This window comes from Momordica charantia, assembly GCF_013281855.1.
Source record: "Momordica charantia cultivar OHB3-1 chromosome 9 unlocalized genomic scaffold, Mcharantia_2.0 BLBB01000009.1, whole genome shotgun sequence".
Taxonomy (NCBI): Eukaryota; Viridiplantae; Streptophyta; class Magnoliopsida; order Cucurbitales; family Cucurbitaceae; genus Momordica; species Momordica charantia.
This window is the reverse complement of record NW_028275167.1, coordinates 19042555-19064110: the sequence shown is the minus strand read 5'-3', so window position 1 is coordinate 19064110 and position 21556 is coordinate 19042555. Positions and strand designations below refer to the sequence as shown.

The following is a 21556-nucleotide window of genomic DNA, read 5'->3' as shown; positions in this document are numbered from 1 at the left end:
CCAAATTGAGTTCGAATTTCAGCATGAAAGTTACGAAAATGAGAAAGTAACTCAAAACGATATTTCATCAAATATAACCAAGTTACAAGAGAGAAATCATCGACAAAAGTAACAAAATACCGAAATCCATTTTTGGATTCAATAGGACAAGGACCCCAAACATCATAATGGACTAATTCAGAAAGAGCATTAGCTCGTGTATTGACTCTAGGATAGGAACTGAGACGATGAAACTTAGCGAATTGACATGACTCACAATCTAAAGAATGCAAACTATGAAATTGAGGATGGAGACTCTTTAACACGGAGAGAGATGGATAACCCAAACGACAATGTTCTTCGAAAAGAGTTGGCACTCGAGTGCAAATGGTGGCTGTAGGTATTTGTGTATCAAACGTGTAGAGGCCATTAGATTCACGCCCTATACCAATAGTCTTCTTCGTTGTAAGATACTGAAATAAGCAATAACCAGGAAAGAATAAGACACAACAATTGAGATCACGAGTAAGTTTACTGACAGAGATCAAATTAAAAGAAAATTGTGGCAAATTTAAAACAGAGGTCAATGAAAGAGTTTTGGAGAGATGAACTGTGCCAGAGCCAAGAACCGGAGAAGTGGTGTCATCTGCTATTGTAACATCAGGTAAAGATGTAGATGGTGAAAAGGTAGCAAATAAATTGGGGTTACCTGACATATGATTCGTAGCACCAGAGTCAATGACCCATTTTGACGCAGAAGAAATAAGACATTTATTGGTATTACCTGAATCAGCAATGACAATAATTGGATTAGAGGATGATATCATCAATGACTCTTGATACTGTTGGAATTTAGCAAACTCTTCCGCAGAAATCGTTACCATTAATTTCTTGTCGATCATAACTTCAACAATATGGACACAAACAAAAACTGCACTGAAACAGACCAAACCAAATCTGACGGAGGAAAGGGAATCGAACCAAACCAATTGAACAGAGCCAAGTGAACCAAACCAATTGAACCGAAACAAACGAAACCAAAATAGACACAAATTCCATAGCTTTGAAACAAAACCAATGGGCATAGATGAAGAAGTAGAAACTCTAGGTTTACCGAGGGAATTAACCTTCAATTTTCCAGAAACGTTTCATCCAAAATAGACAAAACTGTAAATGCTTGCCACAAGCCCACAACTTGCCACCAAAGAGCTGAAGATTCAATACTAAAACGCCATCCCCACTTAGCAGAAGCCTGCCAATTTCCAAACCTCCTTCTACTCAACAAAGAGAGGTATAAAGACTAAGGTCGGAGAGAATCTGATTATGCTATTATCATTACTGAAGCATATATATATACAAATATACAAGTTGGTCATGTAAAAGGACGATAAATGACAAACTAATATAGATTACTACAATAATATAAAGTATACTAATATAAATACTCTAAAAAAGAGGTAATGTCCCCAACTTTGGTTCCAACAAGCCAATTTCCAAACCTCACTCAAGACTCCTTATCCTTAAACTTTGGTTCCAGACTTCCAGTCATCCTCTTTCAGAATCAGATTGTGAGTCTTTAGATATTTCGTTGCTCTTATCCTTGTTTTCTAAGTTCTACCCACAAACTGGAGTAAGGGATAATTGTTTTTGGTCTCCTAGTCTGTCTAGGGATTTCTCGTGCAGTTCCTACTCTATCCTTTAGGGGTCCACCATTCCCACAAGTTCTTTGTTTTCTTTGCTATGGAAGGTTCAGGTCCCCAAGAAAGTTAGATTCTTTGCCTGCCAAATCATCCAGGGAAGTATTAACACCACGGATTGCATTCAAAGATCGTCTTTTATTGTGCTAGAGCCCCAATGGAGCAAAGTGTATAAGAAGGTCGTGGAAAGTCTTGATGACGTTCCCAGTTTGCTACAAGGATTTGGGATAGATTCTGAAGCACTTTTGGGTTGTAGTTGGCTTGCAACAGATCTTATGATAGAGGTATTCCACCCCTAGAAAGGGGTGCTTATAAGGCAAGCAATTATTTTTGCTATTTTATGGAACATTTGGCTTCATAGAAACAAGAGAGTCTTGAGTGACGAAAATTTCCAAAATTCTTGGAGGATGTGTAAGGCTTAGCTAAATTGAACGCCTCCCTTTGGGTTTCTATCACCAAGGACTTTAGTGATTTTCCTCCATCTCTCATTCTTTTGAATTGGAGCCTTTTTTGTAATTTGCTTCTCTCTTCCTTGTTTTATTTTTTTTTTTTTGGGTACTCGTAGGCTCTTTTTGGCTTGGACTTTCTTTTTTTGTATTACCCCTTGTATTCGTCGATTTTTTCTCAATGAAAGTTGTCTTTTCATAAAAAAAATAAAAATAATAAAAAAACTTATTAAACAAAATACTTTAATAAATTTAATGGAACTTTAAACAATTACTTCGTTTATTAAAAAATATAATTAAATTTATGAAAAAATTAATAAAAATATATATTACAGCTTACACTTTTTTTAATAAGAAGCCTTTCATTGTCTCAAACATATTTCGGGTCTTTCTCCTTCTCAGTTGAATGAGTATCTTGCCTTTCTCGATTCTCAGCTTGTTAGGCTTCGAGAAGAATGGGCCTTGATGATAGAAGAATTTTCTAGAAGGTTGGATATTCAAGCCGCTCGGGCTAGGGAGCTAGCTGAGATTCAAGCCAAATTCTTCCCAGTATTCAAAGATCTATATGCAGAAGATAAAGATGGAGAACCCGAAGTTAAAGACCCCTAAAACTTCTCTTTTGTGTCATCACAAATTGGTGGATGTTTTTGTTTGTAGTTAGCTTGTTTTTTTGTTGGCTTTTGATATCACTCTTATGTTGATTGTATTGCTCATTTTCAAGCCTATATTTTGCTTTCATCTTTTCCTTTTTCTCTCACTCCTATGGGAGTTTTTATTCTTGAACTTTTTCTCCGTCTCATATATCAATGAAAAGTTGTTTCTTGTTCAAAAAAAAAAATAAGAAAACTTTCATTCAACTAAACAAATACAAAATAGCCCCAAGGGCAGGAGAAGATGGAACTCCCTCCCTAAGCTATAAGAATAGCTTTCCAATCTTGTATAGTCATATAGAGACTATAGTTACACAAACAATTTCTCTGCGTGGCATCATGAACAGGAATGAGGTGAACTGTACACTATTACAAAAGACTAAAAAGAAGAGGATTTATTTTCAAAAGCTCTATGATTTCTTTATAGCCATGTACTCCAAAAAAAAGAGCTCTAATCGCACAATTCCAAATAACCTTGGCCTTCCCTTTCATCTTCCACCCCTGCAAAACTTCTGTCAGCCAATCATCTACGTACTTCAACATACACCCAGATAATCCAAAAATGTGAAACAAGAACGTCCAGCCCCTAGCTGGAAAGGGACAGTGAACGAAAACATGGTCTATTGTCTCTTCCTATCTGACACAAAGCAAGAGCACGGGGATAAGGCCCATTTACTTCACTTCCTTTGCATATCATCTTCGGTGTTCAAGGATCTATGTGCTAAGGACCAAAGAAAAAGAAAAACTTCACTTTCTTTGGAATATTGTACATCCAAATGAGGTTAAGCAGAGGAAATTACCACTTATACATCTTTTTTTAATGAACAAGAAACTAAACTTTTGATTGATAAAATGAAAAGAAACAAAAGTTCAAGGATACAACCCCCAAAAAGGGGAGAAAGCGAAAACTAAAAGAAAAAAATAAGAGAATGAAGTGATAAATATCTCCCAATTCATATAGATATCTAAAGTAAAAACAAGGCACGCCAAAAGAGTCTTAAATGCTTTCTTCAAGTTGGGGCATTCCAAAGCTCCAAAAGCTGCAACAAGATTCTTCAGCACACACAAAACCATCTTCATCTTCATCGTCCATCTTCATCTTCATCTTCATCGTCCATCTTCATCAAACTCACTTTCAGAAAAAAAGGCTTTGTATTTCATTGAAAATTTGACGAATGCTTCAGCAAGCTCCTTCTCATAATTAGCTTGGATCTCCAATTTTCTGGTCCATGGAAACTTGCTCAGGAAACGAATTGAGAATCCAAGAAAGAAGGCTGGAAGACTTGCGGCTACAAGCTCCTGCACATCTTATTCCTACATACCAAACACAATAATCCTTTTCCTAAGTAAACCATTACATTCCCAAGCTCCATATTCCCATTTTGCACACTAAGAGCCTCCTTATTGATTTTTCTATTCTCAATCTCATGTTATCAAATCCTGAAAAAAAAAATTTGGTTCCAAATTGCTTTCTTAGAATGACAACACAGCATTTCGGAAGCAAGGATGCACTTCTCATCCCACCCCATTCCACAATTTGGAGAATTAGGATCGAGTTCAAGGAAATCCCCATTCGGGATCAGAATTCCTCACAAGAAAAATTATGGTTTTATATTTATTTTAAATTATTCTTTTGAATAAAATTTAATTAGATATCAATAAATATATTTAAAATTATATATTTCTAATCACAAAATTAGAATTTAAATTATTTACTAGTTTTAATAATTAATATATATTAATAATAAAAGGGTCAAGGAAGGGTTGAGGATAGGGATGAGGTGGTAAAAGAATTTCCCCGTCTCTCTACAAAAATTATTTTCTTCTCTCTATCCCACCCTATAGAACTTTTACCCTCCCTAGGATTACCCCACACCCATAGCTCCCATCATGACATTATATAAATGAAACCACACAAATTAAAAATTGAAATCATGAGGTCCAAATAAAAAATGAATAAAATTCAGGGTACATTCTCATCTTTGGAACATTTTTCAAAATGTTAGAAAGTAAATCTCAAAAGAGAATATAAAAGGTGAATTCATTTCCAAAAATTTCAACTGAAGCTCAAGCAACATTATGTAGTTCTAGGAAGTCAAAAGCAGTTAACATGGTTCCTTACAATTGATTGCAAGCTTATCCCTCGTTTGGCTTCATCATATGCAATTGCCCGTAGTTCTTCATAACTAACATCACCAACAATATCACAAGGTTCACTGCAAACAAAAAAGTGCAATGGTGTTAAATCATTAGATGAATTAGCACTGACATTGATATGCCCCTGACACTTTGGAAAAAACATAATATATCAACAAGTATATTCCTAATATAGGTACAAGATTTAGTTGTCATATTTGTTTTTACATTTAAATAGTGGATTTTAATACAAAATTAAATATTTAGGCCAAGTTTGTTACCAAAAATAGCAATTTAAGAAAGGTATCCCTCTGCCCATCCCCATATTCCATGCATTCTGGAAGATTATTTTCCCCTATAGTTGGGCGATTGTGAGGTTCATTGGCATGCCCTGGTTAGGGTCCTTAGAGGAAATGAACATGAACCGGAAGACCCTCAAGATGAAATTCAAGATGGGGAATCATTCAGTAGTGTTAAAGGGTGACTCATCCATTTGCGACTCATTCATTTCCTTCCACACCATGAGTTGAGCCATCAACAAAGAAGGCCAAGGAATTATGCTAGAGTAAGAACCAAGAGAGGAGGCGGTTATCGTGCCCGAGTTAGCCCCAGTGCTTGAGGCACATTCATACTTTTTTCACATGCCTTGAGGGCTTTCCCCAAAGAGAGCCCATAATCGTGCCATTGAGATGGCAGTTCTCCGGTGAATGTCCAATCATATAAGTATCCATAAGTCCAAAAAAATGAAATCGAACAGCTAGTCCAAGAGATGTTAGCAACGAGGATAATCCAACCCAGCCACAACCTATAATCAAGCCCCTTTTTGCTGGTCCAAAAGAAAGATGAGAGTTGAAGGTTCTACTTCGGCTACTGAGCATTTAAGAAGGAGACTGTGGAATGACTTGGATTATTTAGAGAATGTTAATGAAGCCCGGCAAACGAAGTCAATTTTAGATGTTTTAGTAAATCTCTTCAATGAAGATAAAGGGTCCTTTTCAGGAAATATAGACAATCTTAGTAATTGTCAACAGAAGGGTAGTAATCAGGCTATTCCAAAAGACAGCATCGTGGCCTCATCTACTATCAAGAAGAACACCTCGGTATTTTGAAGATTCAAGGATAGAGAATAAAGGAAGAGATGTAGCAAAGAAAAAGGGGACCTTTTCTATAACAAGTATTTTTCAATACTTTGAAGAAGTTGAAATTACTCTTGTTCCAATCAAGAAGCTTTGATTTAATGCTAAAGTTTTTTTTTTTTTTTTTGGAAAGTGGTTAAGGTTTTGATGGTTATTCTCTTTTGCTTGGCTGGAAGTTGGGTTTTCAAGGTATTCTCTTTTAATTTTCACTTCTATACGATGTTTAGGTGGAAAAACTGTTGTAACTAATGTGGTTAAGTTTTTCGTACTTGCAGACTCCAAGTTTCTCAAAAGAATAAAAGGCAGCAAGGTTCTTCTGAATTTGAAAGGTCATTTTTCATTAAACTTCAGCAAGGGCTGATTGGTTCTCCATTAGGTTTTCTTTTTTTTTTTTTTCCTTTAAGAACAAGAAACAAAATTTTCATTGATAATACGAAAAGGAAGAAAAAAGTTCAAAGAATCTCCATTAGGTTTTCTTCTGAAGATTAAAGGTTGTTGGTGTTGTTTCCTAAGGGTCTTTTAGAATTTACCACTTATTTATTGCAGCCGAAGGTTTCTTTGGAAAGAAAAGTGACTTTTCCCATCCTAGTTTTCAAGGCATATTTATGGGATTTTAAAAGGTTTTTCTCGGCATCATTAATCCCTTTTTGAGAATATGACAGGTTTAGAACGCAGAAGGGGTTTTTTCAATTTTGAAAGGTCATTTGCAGAAGGGGTCTTTCGAAATTCCCCTGGTTCCAACCATTGAGAAGTCTCTTGAATCTGAAAGGTCTCAGGTTTTTATTGTTATGCTTCGGATTTCATGTCTAGGTTTATTAAGAAGACCTTTCATCTTCCTCACTCATGGAGTTGGTCTTTTCTATCCTTGTAATTTATATTTCAGCCGGTCGCAGTTGAGTTTCTTCACGATGTTTTGCAGATTCTCCCAAAAGTGCATTTTTCTTCTTGTTTGCTTGGTTCACTATGGAGTATCCACCGGGAATTTCTAAAGAAGACATTGTTTTATTCCTCAAGCTTTTATCAAGCCTCTCTCTGATGTAACTATCAGTAACTACTTTAGTTAGTCTCGAGTTAGTTAGTTAGTTACATAGTTAAGTTGTTAGTTCTTCCCATATCCCTAGGATATTTCCTATAAATAGCTCGTCATTTGTAACTTTTCCTACACTTGAATACAATCCTAGTTTTCTCTCAAAATTGCCTACACCAATTTGGTATCAGAGCAACCAAAGTCCTTGGGTAATTGTCCATGGTGGGAAGAAAGAATGCTCCGGTAAGCGGAGACTCTTCACTCGGTGACAAAGAAGCGGAACCAACCACCGCTCTCTCTCCACGGTCATCAACCATTCGCTTGCTGATGGTTGAAGGAGCTGTTGAAAATTTACAGCGGAATGTGGTTGAGATTAAACAAATCTTGAACGTTTTAGTAGACAAGATTGATGGTCTGCAGATACAACAAGAACAACCAAGAAAAAAGAATGGCAAGGAGGTTCAAGAACAGGGGATTGCTTTGGATTGTGATGCACAACACCAAGTGCCAAGAATGCTGAAAGATCCTGTTCCTTTTAAAGAACCTCATCCTGCTCTTCGTCAACATTCAGAGTTAGCCCACAATCCGAACCAAGAACCTTATCCCAGAACCTTTTCTAACCATCAAGAACCATACTATGCCCGTCCACCATATCAAGAAAGACAGCAATAACAGCGTGCGCGTCGTCGGTTCGTTCAATGCCCTCGCCGACGACAATTCCCTGTAGATTCATCCAGTGATGAGGAGGATATGCCACTGTGGGATGACCGGAGACAGCAGCTGTACAATCCTTATCAACCCCGCGAACCCAGTGAATACAAGATGAAAGTTGATCTTCCTCCGTTTGATGGCAGGTTAGATATCGAAGGCTTTCTTGAATGGATCAAGAATGTAGAAAGCTTTTTTGAATACATGTCGACTCCGGACCACAAGAAGGTAAAGTTAGTGGCGCTAAAATTGAAAGGAGGGGCTTCCCCTTGGTGGGAACAATTGGACAGCAACAGGCGACGTTTTGGGAAGGTGCCTATCCGCGTTTGGGAGAAGATGAAGAAGCTCATGCGTGCCAGGTTTTTACCCATCAATTTTGAGCAAATCTTATACAATCAATACCAAAATTGTAAACAGGGCACACGATCGATAGCAGACTACACCGAGGAATTCCATAGGTTGGGAGCAAGAACCAATCTTGGAGAGCCCGATCAATACCAAGTAGCTCGTTTTATTAGTGGTCTTCGGGCTGACATCAAAGAAAAACTTCAGCTCCAACCAATTGGATATCTTGATGAAGCCATTGCCACGGCCATAACCGTGGAGGAACAACAAGCTAATCGATTTAAGGTACAATATCAACGAAGGACACTGGGAGACGTTCCAATTGGTTCTTCCAAAAAAGGTACATTCTACCTTGATAAAACCACCCCCGGTTCTGCCTCTACTTCCAAAGGTAAAGGATCTGAGGATACCAAACCTACTGACCAACCTATCAAGAAGACATCCAATGTTTACAATAGACCCACATTGGGAAAATGTTTTCGCTGTGGGCAAGTGGGCCATTTATCCAATGAATGTCCACAGCGTAAAATGGTTAACTTTGTGGAAGATGACCAAGATTTGGGTGAGTCTTGTGGCCATGACTCCGACGGAGATATTGCCTACCTGGAACCCGATGAAGGAGATCAAATTTCTTGTGTGTTGGAAAGAATTTTACTTACCCCTAAGATACAACCTACGCCACAACGACACTCCTTATTCCGCACGCGATGTACTGTCAATGGTAAGGTTTGTACTATTATCATTGATAGTGGCAGTACTGAAAATGTCGTTTCAAGTAAGCTGGTTTCAAGCTTAAACCTCAAAGTTTCCCCCACCCCACGCCATACAAGATCAGTTGGATCTGAAAGGGTGGTGAGGCCCTTGTTAATACCCTGTGTACTATTCCATTATTCATTGGGACAAGCTACAAGGATCAAATTACATGTGACGTCCTCGATATGGATGTTTGTCACATCCTTTTGGGACGTCCTTGGCAATTTGATACTCAGGCCATCCATAGGGGTCGTGAAAACACATGAATTTACATGGATGGGGAAAACAGTGGTTCTACTCCCTCTAACCAGCCCTACAAATTCAAAACATGTGGACAAAGGCAATCTTTTCCACATTTGCAATTCAAAACAACTTCTGTTTCAACAATCTGCTCCTATTTTGAGTTTGATAATAAAGAGCTTTGATAGTTCCGATACTATTACTACCTCTACCATACCACCGGAGGTTGACCAACTCTTATCCACCTTTCCTGACCTCCTTAATCCACCAGAGTCTTTACCTCCAATGAGGGACATTCAACATCACATTGATCTCATTCCAGGTGCCCATTACCCAACTTGCCACGTTATCGCATGAGTCCAAATGAATACAAAATTTTACATGACCAAGTGGCAGAATTGTTATCCAAAGGCCATATTAAACCTAGCTTAAGCCCTTGTGCTGTCCCAGCACTCCTTACGCCCAAAAAAGATGGATCTTGGCGAATGTGTGGATAGCCGGGCTATCAACAAGATTACTATCAAATATCGGTTTCCTATCCCTCGCATCAATGATCTCCTTGACCAATTAGGGGTGCCAACTTCTTTTCTAAAGTGGATCTCCGCAGTGGATACCACCAAATCAGAATTCGTCCAGGAGACGAATGGAAAACAGCTTTCAAGACAAACGAAGGGCTATTCGAATGGTTAGTCATGTCATTTGGTTTATCCAACGCACCAAGCACTTTCATGCGCCTAATGCATCAGGTACTTCTTCCTTTTTTACACAAATTTATAGTTGTCTACTTTGATGACATCTTAGTCTATAGTAAAACAAGAAGTGACCACATTACACACTTGGACACTCTGTTTTCAGCCCTACACCACAATAAACTGGTCATAAATATCAAAAAATGCCTTTTTCTAGTCTCAGAAATCTCTTTCCTAGGGTTTATAATTAGTCAGCAGGGGTTAAAAATGGATCCAGCCAAAATTAAGGCTATTTCTCATTGGCCTGAACCTAATTCCATAAAAGGCATCCAATGCTTCCTCGGATTAGCTTCTTTTTATAGAAAATTCATTAAGGACTTTAGCACTATCGCGGGCCCCCTCACTGATTGCCTAAAAAAGGGCAACTTCCAGTGGTCTCAAGCTCAGAAGCAGAGTTTCCTACATTTGAAACAGAAATTAACAAACAGCCCCGTTTTGAAACTGCCAGACTTCACCCAACCCTTTGAGGTAGCCGTAGACGCTTCTGGGGTTGGTATTGGAGCTGTTTTATCCCAAAATCAACATCCGATTGAGTACTTTAGTGAGAAATTAAGCCTCTCTCGCCAAAATTGGAGTACATACGAGCAAGAATTATATGCCCGGGTTCAAGCCCTTAAACAATGGGAGCACTACTTGCTTAGCCACGAATTTATCTTATTTACTGACCATTTCTCTTTAAAGTTCCTTCACACACAGAAATCTATCAGCCGCATGCATGCTAGATGGCTGTCCTTTTTGCAGAGGTTTGATTTTGTTATCAAACACAAGGATGGTACCCTTAATAAGGCAGATGCCCTTAGTAGGAAAGATTCTCTTCTCACGATTTTACAAAGTGAAGTTACTGCTTTTTCGGCCTTACCTACAAATTACCAAACTGATCCAGATTTCGAAACAATATGGACTCATTGTCAGCAACACAAACATACAGGAGAATTTCATATCCTAGATGGGTATCTCTTTAAGGGGGATCAACTTTGTATCCCTCGTACATCCCAAAGAGAAGCCCTGATTAAAGACCTACATGCGGGAGGTTTGGTCGGTCACTTTGGCCGAGACAAAATACTAACCCTTGTGGGAGCATGCTTCTTTTGGCCTCAACTACGAAAAGACGTCTTTAGCTATGTCTCCAAGTGTTTCATTTGTCAAACTAATAAGGGGACAAAACAGAAGACTGGCCTTTACATACCTTTACCTACACCAAAAAATATTTGGGAAGATCTATCTATGGACTTTGTCCTTGGATTACCCCGCACACAACGAGGTTATGATTCAGTGTTAGTGGTTGTGGACCGATTCAGCAAAATGGCCCATTTTTTGGCTTGTAAGAAAACATCAGATGCCATATATGTGGCAAATTTATTCTTTAGGGAAATCGTCCGCTTACATGGCATACCAAAGACCATAGTGTCAGATAAGGACGTCAAGTTCCTTAGTCACTTTTGGAAGACACTTTGGCACAAATTCGATACTTCACTAAAATACAGCACAACAAACCATCCACAAACGGATGGTCAAACGGAAGTAACAAACCGGACTTTCGGCAATCTCATACACTGTATTTGCAGTGATAGACCAAAGCAATGGGATCTGGCCCTAGCACAAGCGGAATTTGCTTTCAACCACATGCAAAACCGGACCACAGGGAAGTCCACCTTTGAAGTAGTTTATACTAGTCTGCCAAAACTAACAACAGTAGACCTTGCTAATATTCCTCTTTCTGTTGATTTCAGTTTGAAAGCTGAACCAATGGCCGAACGAATTCAACAATTACATGAAGAAGTTCGCCAACATATTGAAACGACAAACGCAAAGTACAAGCAACAGGCTGACAAAAAGAGGTGCGACCAAGAGTTCAAAGAAGGAGATTTGGTCATGATACACTTGACTAAAGGAAGGCTGCCTTCTGGTACAACACACAAGTTACAGAAGAAAAAATGGGGACCTTTTGAGATATTACAAAAGTACGGCCCAAATGCTTACAAAATCCAGCTACCTCCAGACTTCAATATTAGTCCAATCTTCAATGTGGCAGACATATATCCATACGCAGCACCAGATTCTTTTGCATTGGCTTCTTAACTCGAGGTCGAGTTTTTTTAGAGGGAGGGAAAATTGATGTAACTATCAGTAACTACTTTAGTTAGCTTTGAGTTAGTTAGTTAGTTACATAGTTAAGTTGTTAGTTCTTCCCATATCCCTAGGATATTTCCTATAAATAGCTGGTCATTTGTAACTTTTCCTACACTTGAATACAATCCTAGTTTTCTCTCAAAATTGCCTACACCACTCTCCTTCCCATTTGGAGTCCTATTTGTCCTCTCTTGATAAGGAGCTTATTAGAGATCGAGAAGAAGCTCTCCACCTTAAAATAATTTTTCTTAAGATGCAGATTATTTTGTTTAAAGAGTATCTAAATGAGTTCAAGGCCTTCTTTGAGGAGTCTTCTTCTTCGGATCCTTCTCTGCAGTAGGTTTTGATGTTTTTTGGTTCTCCAAGCTTTGTTAGCTGCAGTTTTCATGGTTCTTTAATCTTTAGAGGAGGCTGTTGGATTTAAATTTTCTTTATCTATTCTCTGTGTTTGTATTGCTATTGTTGAGCTTGTTTTTTATTACTTTTGTGTCCTTTTCATATATTGAAAAATTGTTTCCTGTGCAAAAAATAATAATGAGACTATGTAAGATCGTTTTCCAATTCCAGTCATCCATGAGCTGTTAGACAAGTTAAACAGGCAGCGATGTGCTCAAAACTAAATTTGAAGGTTGGGTATCACCAGATTCAGGTTCGAGTGGAAGATGTACCGAAGACAGCGTTTCGCACCCATGAGGGCCACTACGAATTTTTGGTCATGTCATTCGGCCTAACCAACGCTATGTCCACCTTCCTATCTCTCATGAATGGGATCCTCCAAGAATACACCACAATTCACATGATTTTCAGGTTTCCTTTGGCTTAGAATTGTTTTAAGGAGAGAACCCGGCCTCTTTTAAGTACTAAGAATACTTGTTCTTTGTTTTTCTGCTGGTTTTCTTAATGAAATATTGAGATAAGTCATATGAAACTTATCTGGTATCAGAGCATCGATTCCAGGGCATGCAGAAAGGGAAAAGGATGGGAAGTAGGATAGATGCTTTGGAGGGATGAGTAGGGGCGATTAGTCGTTCCTCCATGCTTTTTGTCTCTTGTAAAGTTTGGAGCTTTGTCCTTTGTTTGGTCGTTTTTTTTTCCTTTTCTTTTTTCACTTCCCTTTGGAGTTTGGATGCTTGAACATTTTTCTTCCTTTTCATAATATTAATGACAGGTTTTTTCCTTGTTAAAAAAAAAAAAGAAAAGACCCCAGCAGCGATATTGAAAGGATTGGGGATGCTAATGAGGAACCAGGACGCTTCTAATGCAACTGTGTTCGAAATAGTGAGAGGCGACAAAGGGAAAAATACATTCAGACCAACGGTTGAAGGAGGATCGAGGAAGACGAGTGGGAGATTCAAGGGGGTAAATCAAACAGGAGAATCGGAGTTGAGAGAAATTGACCTATCTTTGTTCGACGGTGACAACCCCAAAGGCTAGTTGTTCCAAACAGATCGTTACTATACCATCAACCACGTTTTGGAAGAGGAGCGGCTAGAGATGGTGATGGTGCAACTAGGAGAGCTTTGGCTTAGTGTCGCTAGACTTATAATAGACGACCTTTCGAAGCTAGTCGAAATTTCAGCAGCATTGATCAACTGGTTTCAAATGTCACAAAAGAGACAACTGTATGAACGTTCCCAATCCCTTAAACAAGAAGGTAGCGTGAGGGTTATCGGCATCGGTTCAAGGTTTATGGAGTCCCGTTATTGCCTCTTCCATATATGGTTTGGGAGGGGAACTTTGTTAGTGGGCTTAAGCTTGAAATTAGGGCTGAACTGAGGTTGCATTGTCCGATTGGGCTTGAAGAGATGATAATCGTGGCCCAATTGGGCTTGAAGAGATGATAATCGTGGCCCAATTAATCGCGAATAGAAATTTGGCTATCAAATCAGGTAAAACTAGGGCACCATCGCCACGTACGACAAGTTATACAAGGGCACAACCCTCAGCGTCAATTGGAAAAGACAAGGGAACGACGAAAGGAATGATGGCAACACCTACACGAAAGTACACAACCTATAGAAAAACTAACAAACGTAGAGCTTAGGCACCAAAAAGAGCAAGGCCTTTGTTTTGTTGCGAGGAAAGCTATACGGTAGGGCACAAATGTAAAAATAAGGAACTAAAATTCCTTTGCGTCCCAAAAGAAGAATGGGATTACGTGAGTTCGTCAGCACCACCCGTCGCCTTATCACTAAAATCTGTCGTGGGTGTAGTCTCACGCATTCGATGAAGGTACAAGGCACCGTGGGCAACAAAGAGGTGGTCAGTGAGTGGTCAGTGGGGCTACCCACAACTTTGTTGCAAAATGGCTGATGAAGCAGCAAAACCTATCGATGGAAAAGGCCAGCAAGTACAACGTGGCTTCACCAACAACTTAATCAAGGCAAAGAGGTGTGTCGAGGGGTCAAGCTGAAACAGCGAGAGTCGGAAATGGTGGAAGTTTATTTTTGCTAGGAGAAACGAATGTGAACTGGAAGACTCACGATGATATTCAAGATGAGGAATCCTTCAGTAATGTTAAAAGGGTGGCCTATCCCTCTGCAATTCATCCATCTCCTTCCATGCCATAAGGCGAGCCATCCACAAAGAAGTCCAGGGAATTATGCTGTAGTGTCACGACAAAACCACCAAAGGAGGTGGTTATCGCACCCGAGTTAGGCCCAGTGCTTGAGGCACATTCATATGCCTGGGAGGCTTCCCCAAAGAGAGACCATGATCACGCCATTGTGCTAAGGGACAGTAGTTCTCTAGTGAATTTTTGACCATACAACTATGCCCAAAATATTGAAATTGAATGGCTAGTTCGGGAGATGTTAACAACAGGGATAATGCAACCTAGCTACAACCCGTATTCAAGCCTCGTTCTGCTGGTCTGAAAGAAAGATGGGAGTTGGAGGTTCTACGTCAACTACCGGGCGCTTATAAGGAGACCGAGTTAGATAAGTTTCTAATCCCGGTCATTGATGAGTTGTTAGACGAGTTAAACGGGACAGTAATGTTCTAAAAATTGGATTTGAAAGTTGAGTAGCACTAGATTTGGGTTCAAGCGAAAGCAGTGTTTTAAAAAGCCCCCTTTCAGGCGCACACCTAGGCGCTAGGCGCAAGTCCAACACCTCGCCTTTTCTAGGCGAGGCGACACTAGGAAGGCGTGCGCCTTCCGTTGAAGCCCTGAGGTGCAAAGCGTTGCACCTTAGGGGCTTCTGTAATAACTAGGAAAAATAAATAAATTTAACCCATACCATTTCCTTCTTTTTCTCCACAATTCCTCTCTTCCTCATGCTTTCATCTCATTTGTTAAATTTCTCTCTCTCTCATTTGGTCAAAGAGGAAGAAAAGTGGTCGAAAGAGAGGCAGAAGGAAGTGAAGAAGAAAGGTTGGGAGAGGTGAAGAAGAAAGGTTGGGAGAGGTGAAGAAGAAAGGTTGGGAGAGGGGAAGAATAATCGAGGAAAGGTAGAAGTAGAACTTAGAGGGAAGAGAAGATAAATTTGAAGACAGATCATTAAAGTAGCATTTTCTAGGCTCACAAAAGAGGCTGCATGCTAGTCAGATTATTATAAAAATGGAGTATTTATTATTATGTATATGTACATATATATTTTTGTATTTTTTATATATAGGTGCTTTTTTTTGGACCTGGCGCTTAAGCCCAAGAAAGCTATTGCACTTTAGTGCGCCTCGAGCTTTTATAAACACTAAGCAGAAGATGTATCAAAGAGAGGATTTCGCACCCATAAGGGCCCCTACGAATTTTTGGTCATGCCATTCGGCCTAACCAACACTCTGTCCACCTTCCAATCTCTCATGAATGAGGTCTGGGAAGACACCATAATTCACATGATTTTCAGGTTGTGTTTGACTTAGACTTGTTCTAAGAAAGAGAGAAACCTAGTCTCTTTTAAGTGCTAGGAAGACTTGTTCTCTGTTTTTCTGCTGGTTTTCTTAATGAAAAATCTCAATAAGTCATCTGAGAATAATCCCATTCCCTTGCCAGTCTCATGAATTTCGGAAGTTCCATACACAAACAGTGACTCACACATGGTGGTTAATTGGAAGAAGACTCAAATGAACCAAAATGGAGATTTAGGCACCTGTAATATCCAACAAAGAAATAAATCTCTTCTTACAAAATGAATATGAAGATATATTTATCAGGAAAATGCTCTTTGATGAAAAGTATTCCAACCCAAATATGCATTAGATGCAATCTTTAGAAGCAATTTTAGATGCAATCTTAAAAAAATTGTATTCAAACAAGGATTCCAAGTTTCTGTTTTCAATGAAAAATACATAAACATCAATAGCAGGATTGGTTGATGCTAAAAAATTTATTCTGTAGGGAAGGATTCAGAATAAATATTTTAGTATAATGACAAGAGTTTGTGACATGACCAGACCTTTTACTGTGGCCATAGCATGTCAGTTTCCATAATGGCCTCTCGTTTTGAAAATCTTCAACAATTTGGCACTTGCAAGACTCCCCATCTGTGCATCTTCATATACATGAATTTGCAATTTATTTTAAGTGATTGACATTTATGACTAAACAGCAGCAAACAGAGTAAACATAATTTTGATGACCAAAAGATTGGGCACGCACTTGTGATTAGCTGATGGGGGCTGATTGTCTGATTTTTGAGAAGGAGCATTTCCAGAAGGTGTGGAAGAACGAGTCCACTTATTTTCAAATGGCTATTGGAAAGAAGCTTTCACAAGTTAAATTCAGAATATAATCTCAGTCATAAAACAGAGAGAGAATTTATTTAAGCCTTCATTTTCTAACCCCTCATAGAAGAGAAATATTCTTTTCCAGGGCCATAAGATCCAATGGTAACTTCTTAGGAGATTTAGTTTGTTGACATTGTTGGGTTGTTAAAAAGAAAAATATTATAAATATCATGGATGCATGCAACATAAGCTTGCAATTTTAAAAACAGAGCCTTCATTAAAAAAACATGAAAAAATACAAAAGGACATACAAAAAGACTCTCCAAAAAAAGAAGTCGGGATAAAATTAACTATAAATAAAGGGCTCTAATCCAACAGAATGAGGTCTGGCGAACCATTACAAAAGTCTGAAGCTTAAAAGAGAACCATTAAACCTAGCAAGAGACTAAATCTCTTCCCAAGACCTCTTACCCCTCTAAAATCATACTATTTCTCCCAAACCAAATGCCCCCCAAAACAGCCAAAAAGCCAATATTCCAAAGAATCCACCCCTAATCCTCCCAGCTCTCAACCCCTCTAAACATAAGCATATTGATTTCTCGAAGGCTTGGTTAATATCAATAATTTCCTACAATCATGTTTAGTCATAGAACCAAAAAAAAGTATGGAAACACAAAATCTAATCTGAATATAAAAAAATTGAACTGTTCAGCACAAAAACCAGCTCTTTTCAAAAACAGTCTCACACCTAAGCTGATTCTGCCTAAACTAAGCCCGTGGATAGAATGGAAGACATAAGACAAGTCAAGAGCAAGTGTGAAAAGTGGAATGCTTATGCCTTTCCAATGTCAATGCATGGAGCCAACAGCATGATGTTTTAACCCAACCGTGTCTATTTCCAATCAACAACAAACATAACACAACCCTTCTGACAATGCTTCTCAGCTCTCCCAAGGTGGTTAGTGTCGACAAATGATGACCCATGCCACATTTACAAATTTTATAATATCTATAAAAATTTTATTTTCCAAGCAGCAGAGTCTATTCAACTGCATTTCGATTCAACTAGTGGTAGTACTCTGCTTGAAAGTGGTAATGGGCTATCACACAAAGTTGCAACTCACAAGTGAATAATGGCCAATTATGGAAAAAAAAAAGAAGGAAAAAAAACATCTTGTGTGCACCTAAGGAACAAGGATAGCATACAAGGTGGATGATAAAGATATTTTGGAGCAGGGTCAAGTCAAGAATTTCCTTTGTAACTTGTGATGGTGAACAGCCAATAAAGTGTAAAGACGGTGATAAATTGGCCCTATTTATTCTTCATTTTGCTTGTTTCATTTGTTTATTATCTTATTCTTCAATTCATCAAATTGAACTGTTGATTTACAGTGCATCGGTGGTTAAGTTTGCTTGTTTGGGATTTCTTTTTCTTTTTCTTTTTTTATCTGTGATCGAAACTGTCCAATTTGATGAAAGCTCAGTTTCCTTCCAATTTTCTACACTACTACTACAGAAAGGATCAAATAAAATTTGAAAGATCTATTTTTAGCCTAACACACACGAGGAATATACCCACAGTTATGTTTTAACTATAAAGGACCAATGCACTACACTAAGTTAGACTTTTAAGAATATAAGAGATTGAGGAAGGGATAAAAGTCACTAGAAGGTTTCAATTTCAGAGTGATGCAAGACATGATTGAAAAGAAAAAAAAAACAGACAGACAAACATATAAACACAGGCTAGAGTTAGTATTACTCCCACAATATTATGTCTTTTTTGGGCATTCTTGGGCCTTCTGTTGCGTAACTATATACTAACTGGTATTCTTTCATGTAATCTAATGTTCTTTTATGTGAAGGATTCCTTATCTCTAACTCCTTATATAGACATTACCTCTTATTTTAACAATATATTCTTGTTTATGATTAAAAAAATAATAATAATAATGTTGCTGATTATAACTTCAAACATCCATTATCAAAAGATCTCTAAGATGAGAAATGACCTTATATTGGTTTTGTTTCGATCCAAAATCAGCAGCTGCTTTAGACTGACCGGTGCTATGAACTCCAAATCCAAAGGGATTAGGTTTTTGCTGATGTTGTGAACTAGTTTGCATCCCAAAGCCAAAGCTACCTGAGTTTTGTGGTTGCTGAGTGGCATGGATATATCTACACCTTTCACCATATTTGCAACTGAAATAGGACAGATTGAAGCAGCACATAAACATAAATAAGTTCCATCAGTAACTGGCTTGGAAAAACATAATATTATTTAATTGGGTGAGGACCCTGGGGAGAGAATGAACCAAAAAAGTAGGCCTAATAGCAAGATATTAAAGAAAAATAATTTTCTCCTAATCTAATAGACGATTCTAATCTCTCTCTTTTTTTGGTTAGGTCATTAAGGTCTAATAACATAATTATTACAAATTTAAAAATGTATATAAGAAAATGTATCTTCTTCTATTAGAGAACAAAATAACGAGATTCCATCATGATGCAACAAAAAGGTTTCTCCAAATTTGAATTTGTTCATCGTGCATTGCCAACTGCATTTGGACCAATCTTTAACTCTACTTGAAAGGGTGCTACTCCCTATCCAATCACTCTCACATTTTATAAATCCAATAAACGAACTTGGGAAATTAAAAAATCTCTTCCTTCCCCAGAACTTGTCTTTGCCCAACCAAGACTCCACGAGAATGAGGATTCTCGTCTCGCCAAAATCAACACTCCTAAACAAGCTTAAATATTAATCACTTGTAGGTTTCAGAAAGAGAAACAAAACCCACTTAATCCATCATATTGGGTCGGATCAAATTATACAAAATTCTCATCGTCTTCAGTGCACTAAATAGCAATATCCGGGTAAGATGAAAATAGGATCAAATTGTCGAATATGGCGATGAAAGAGGAAGGAAATTCACCATACCTGCCACGCTGAAAATTTCTGCAGAGGTCTTTCTTGTACTGCATGTTTTCTCTCCGTCCCCTCAGCTCAAGATTTTCTTCCCGCTCAAATCTCTCAGTCCTTCGGTTCTTTCCGGTAACTTCTCCAGTCGGAGGCGGTGTGATTCCTTTTGGAAAAAAACTTGCAGTCGTACTTTTTTTATTTCTTTTGTAATTATCAAATATTTTAGTAGAAAGTTGATCAAGATGACTCAAATGACCTTTTATCAAATATTCAAATGACCTAACGTCTCAAAATATGTCCGGCCCACTTCAATATTTAATTAATTTTAAAAGGTAGCGAAATTACAGTACTACTCCTTTGTTCAAAAAATCAAACGGTTCGCTCCCCCTTTCTCTCTGCTTTAATTTCCCGTGTTTCCCCTTCTTCTTCGTTTTCAGCCACTTCAGTTACCTTCGAATTTCTACTGCATTTTCGTTTTTCCGTCGATTTCGTTGTCCAATTTTACTTTTTTTCGTTCCATGTTATTTGTTGATTTTTCCTTCGTTGTTGTTATGCTAAAATTGAGATCTGTGGGAGGTTGATAGCAGTTCTAAGTTGTGTGGTGGGAGGTTGAAGAAGAAGAAGGAACATCACTCTTGTTCAGCTTCTGTCAATTTTTCTCAGGTTCGACTTCAGCGAGGTTGAGCTCGAGGTCTTCGGAAAAGGCTAAGCCTCGAGGTTACCTCAAGGTTGAGCCTCGAGGTTGAGGCCTCTTTCAAATACCTCGGGCTCAACCTCGAGGATGTGCCCGAGGTATTCGAAAGATGTTCAACCTCGAGGTTCAACCTTTTCCGAAGACCTCGAGCTCAACCTCCTTCGAGGTCGAAGCCGAGAAAAATGACTGAGAGCACCAAACCACTATCGACTTTCAAATTTTTGTATAGTGTATGTACATTCTGTGAACTTTTCGGGCCCAACCTCGGACGACCTTTGAAATTTCATCCAAATGTTGCTCGAGGTTGAGCTTCTTTCAATTATCTCGAGCTCAACCTTACCCGAGGTTGAACTCGAGAAAACTGACAGAGAGCACCACACCTTGAGCGACGTTTCAAATTTCGTCAACCTCGATCTAGGTCCATCCCACTTCACCCGAAATATTTCTTCTACAACCTCCCACCACACCACCTCAATCATTTCAAATCAACTTCCCACATACCTCAGTTCCAACAGAATAACCAAGAACGAAAAAATGAAGAAAAAATAGGGAACCAAATCGATGGAAAATACCTAAATTGATGCAGTATTATACATGTATTCCTTCATCTAAACATAGGAAAATTGAATCGACGGAAGAAACAAAGGAGGAAACTTGCGAACGGTTTGATTTTTTTGAATAAGAGGTAGTACTGTAATTTCACTACCTTTTAAAATTAATTAAATATTCAAGTGGGTCATTAGGCACATTTTGAGGGGTGGGTCATTTGAGCATTTCAAAAACTTTTGAAGGTTATTTGACTCAATTTCCCAAAGTTCATCCCTAACATTAACAACTTTCTTTTTCTCTAGGTAAATAAGTTATGGAATTTTTCAATTAAAATTAGACCAAGATTTTTAAAGGCAGACTTAGGTGGAAATTCTTGGATATCGAATTTATAAATCACAATATCGATGTAAATATTTTCTTTTCATATACCATTACTTTTTTTAGTACAACATGTAGGTTGGAAGACTCACAATCTCTTGATTTGAGATATATATCAATTATCGCTGAACTCTACTCACTTTGGTCATATATCACTATTATATCATATCTATTTGTCAAAATATATATGCATGTATATATACATGCATGTATCAATATATAAAACAAAAATGGTATACGTTCATTATATAATTTTCATATTATTTTTTTTTTTTTGAAAGAATTTTCATATTCCTTTTTAACTCCTATACCACCATGTTCAATGTTTATTGGTGGGTAAATTTACATTAT

General features: G+C 38.2%; 1 protein-coding gene across 4 annotated transcripts in view; it reads right to left on the bottom strand.

Moving 5' to 3' along the window:
• Positions 1-19814, bottom strand: part of LOC111014106 (Zinc finger C-x8-C-x5-C-x3-H type family protein) — a 41505-nt gene extending 21691 nt beyond the window's left edge. Inside the window, exons 1-6 of one of the 4 annotated variants that reach the window (XR_015787312.1) lie at positions 19603-19814; positions 18674-18863; positions 16594-16685; positions 16391-16486; positions 4895-4988; positions 689-763 (exon numbers count right to left, since the gene is read on the bottom strand). Coding sequence is in view for 3 of the 4 variants with exons in the window: in XM_088117827.1 (XP_087973953.1) it covers positions 689-763; positions 4895-4988; positions 16391-16486; positions 16594-16685; positions 18674-18863; positions 19603-19646 (591 nt within the window). In the remaining variant the exon portion in view is untranslated. The remainder of the gene's footprint in view (positions 1-688; positions 764-4894; positions 4989-16390; positions 16487-16593; positions 16686-18673; positions 18864-19602) is intronic. The other 3 variants (XM_088117827.1, XM_088117828.1, XM_088117829.1) reach the window with 3 other exon arrangements.
• Between the last annotated feature and the right edge of the window lie 1742 nt (positions 19815-21556).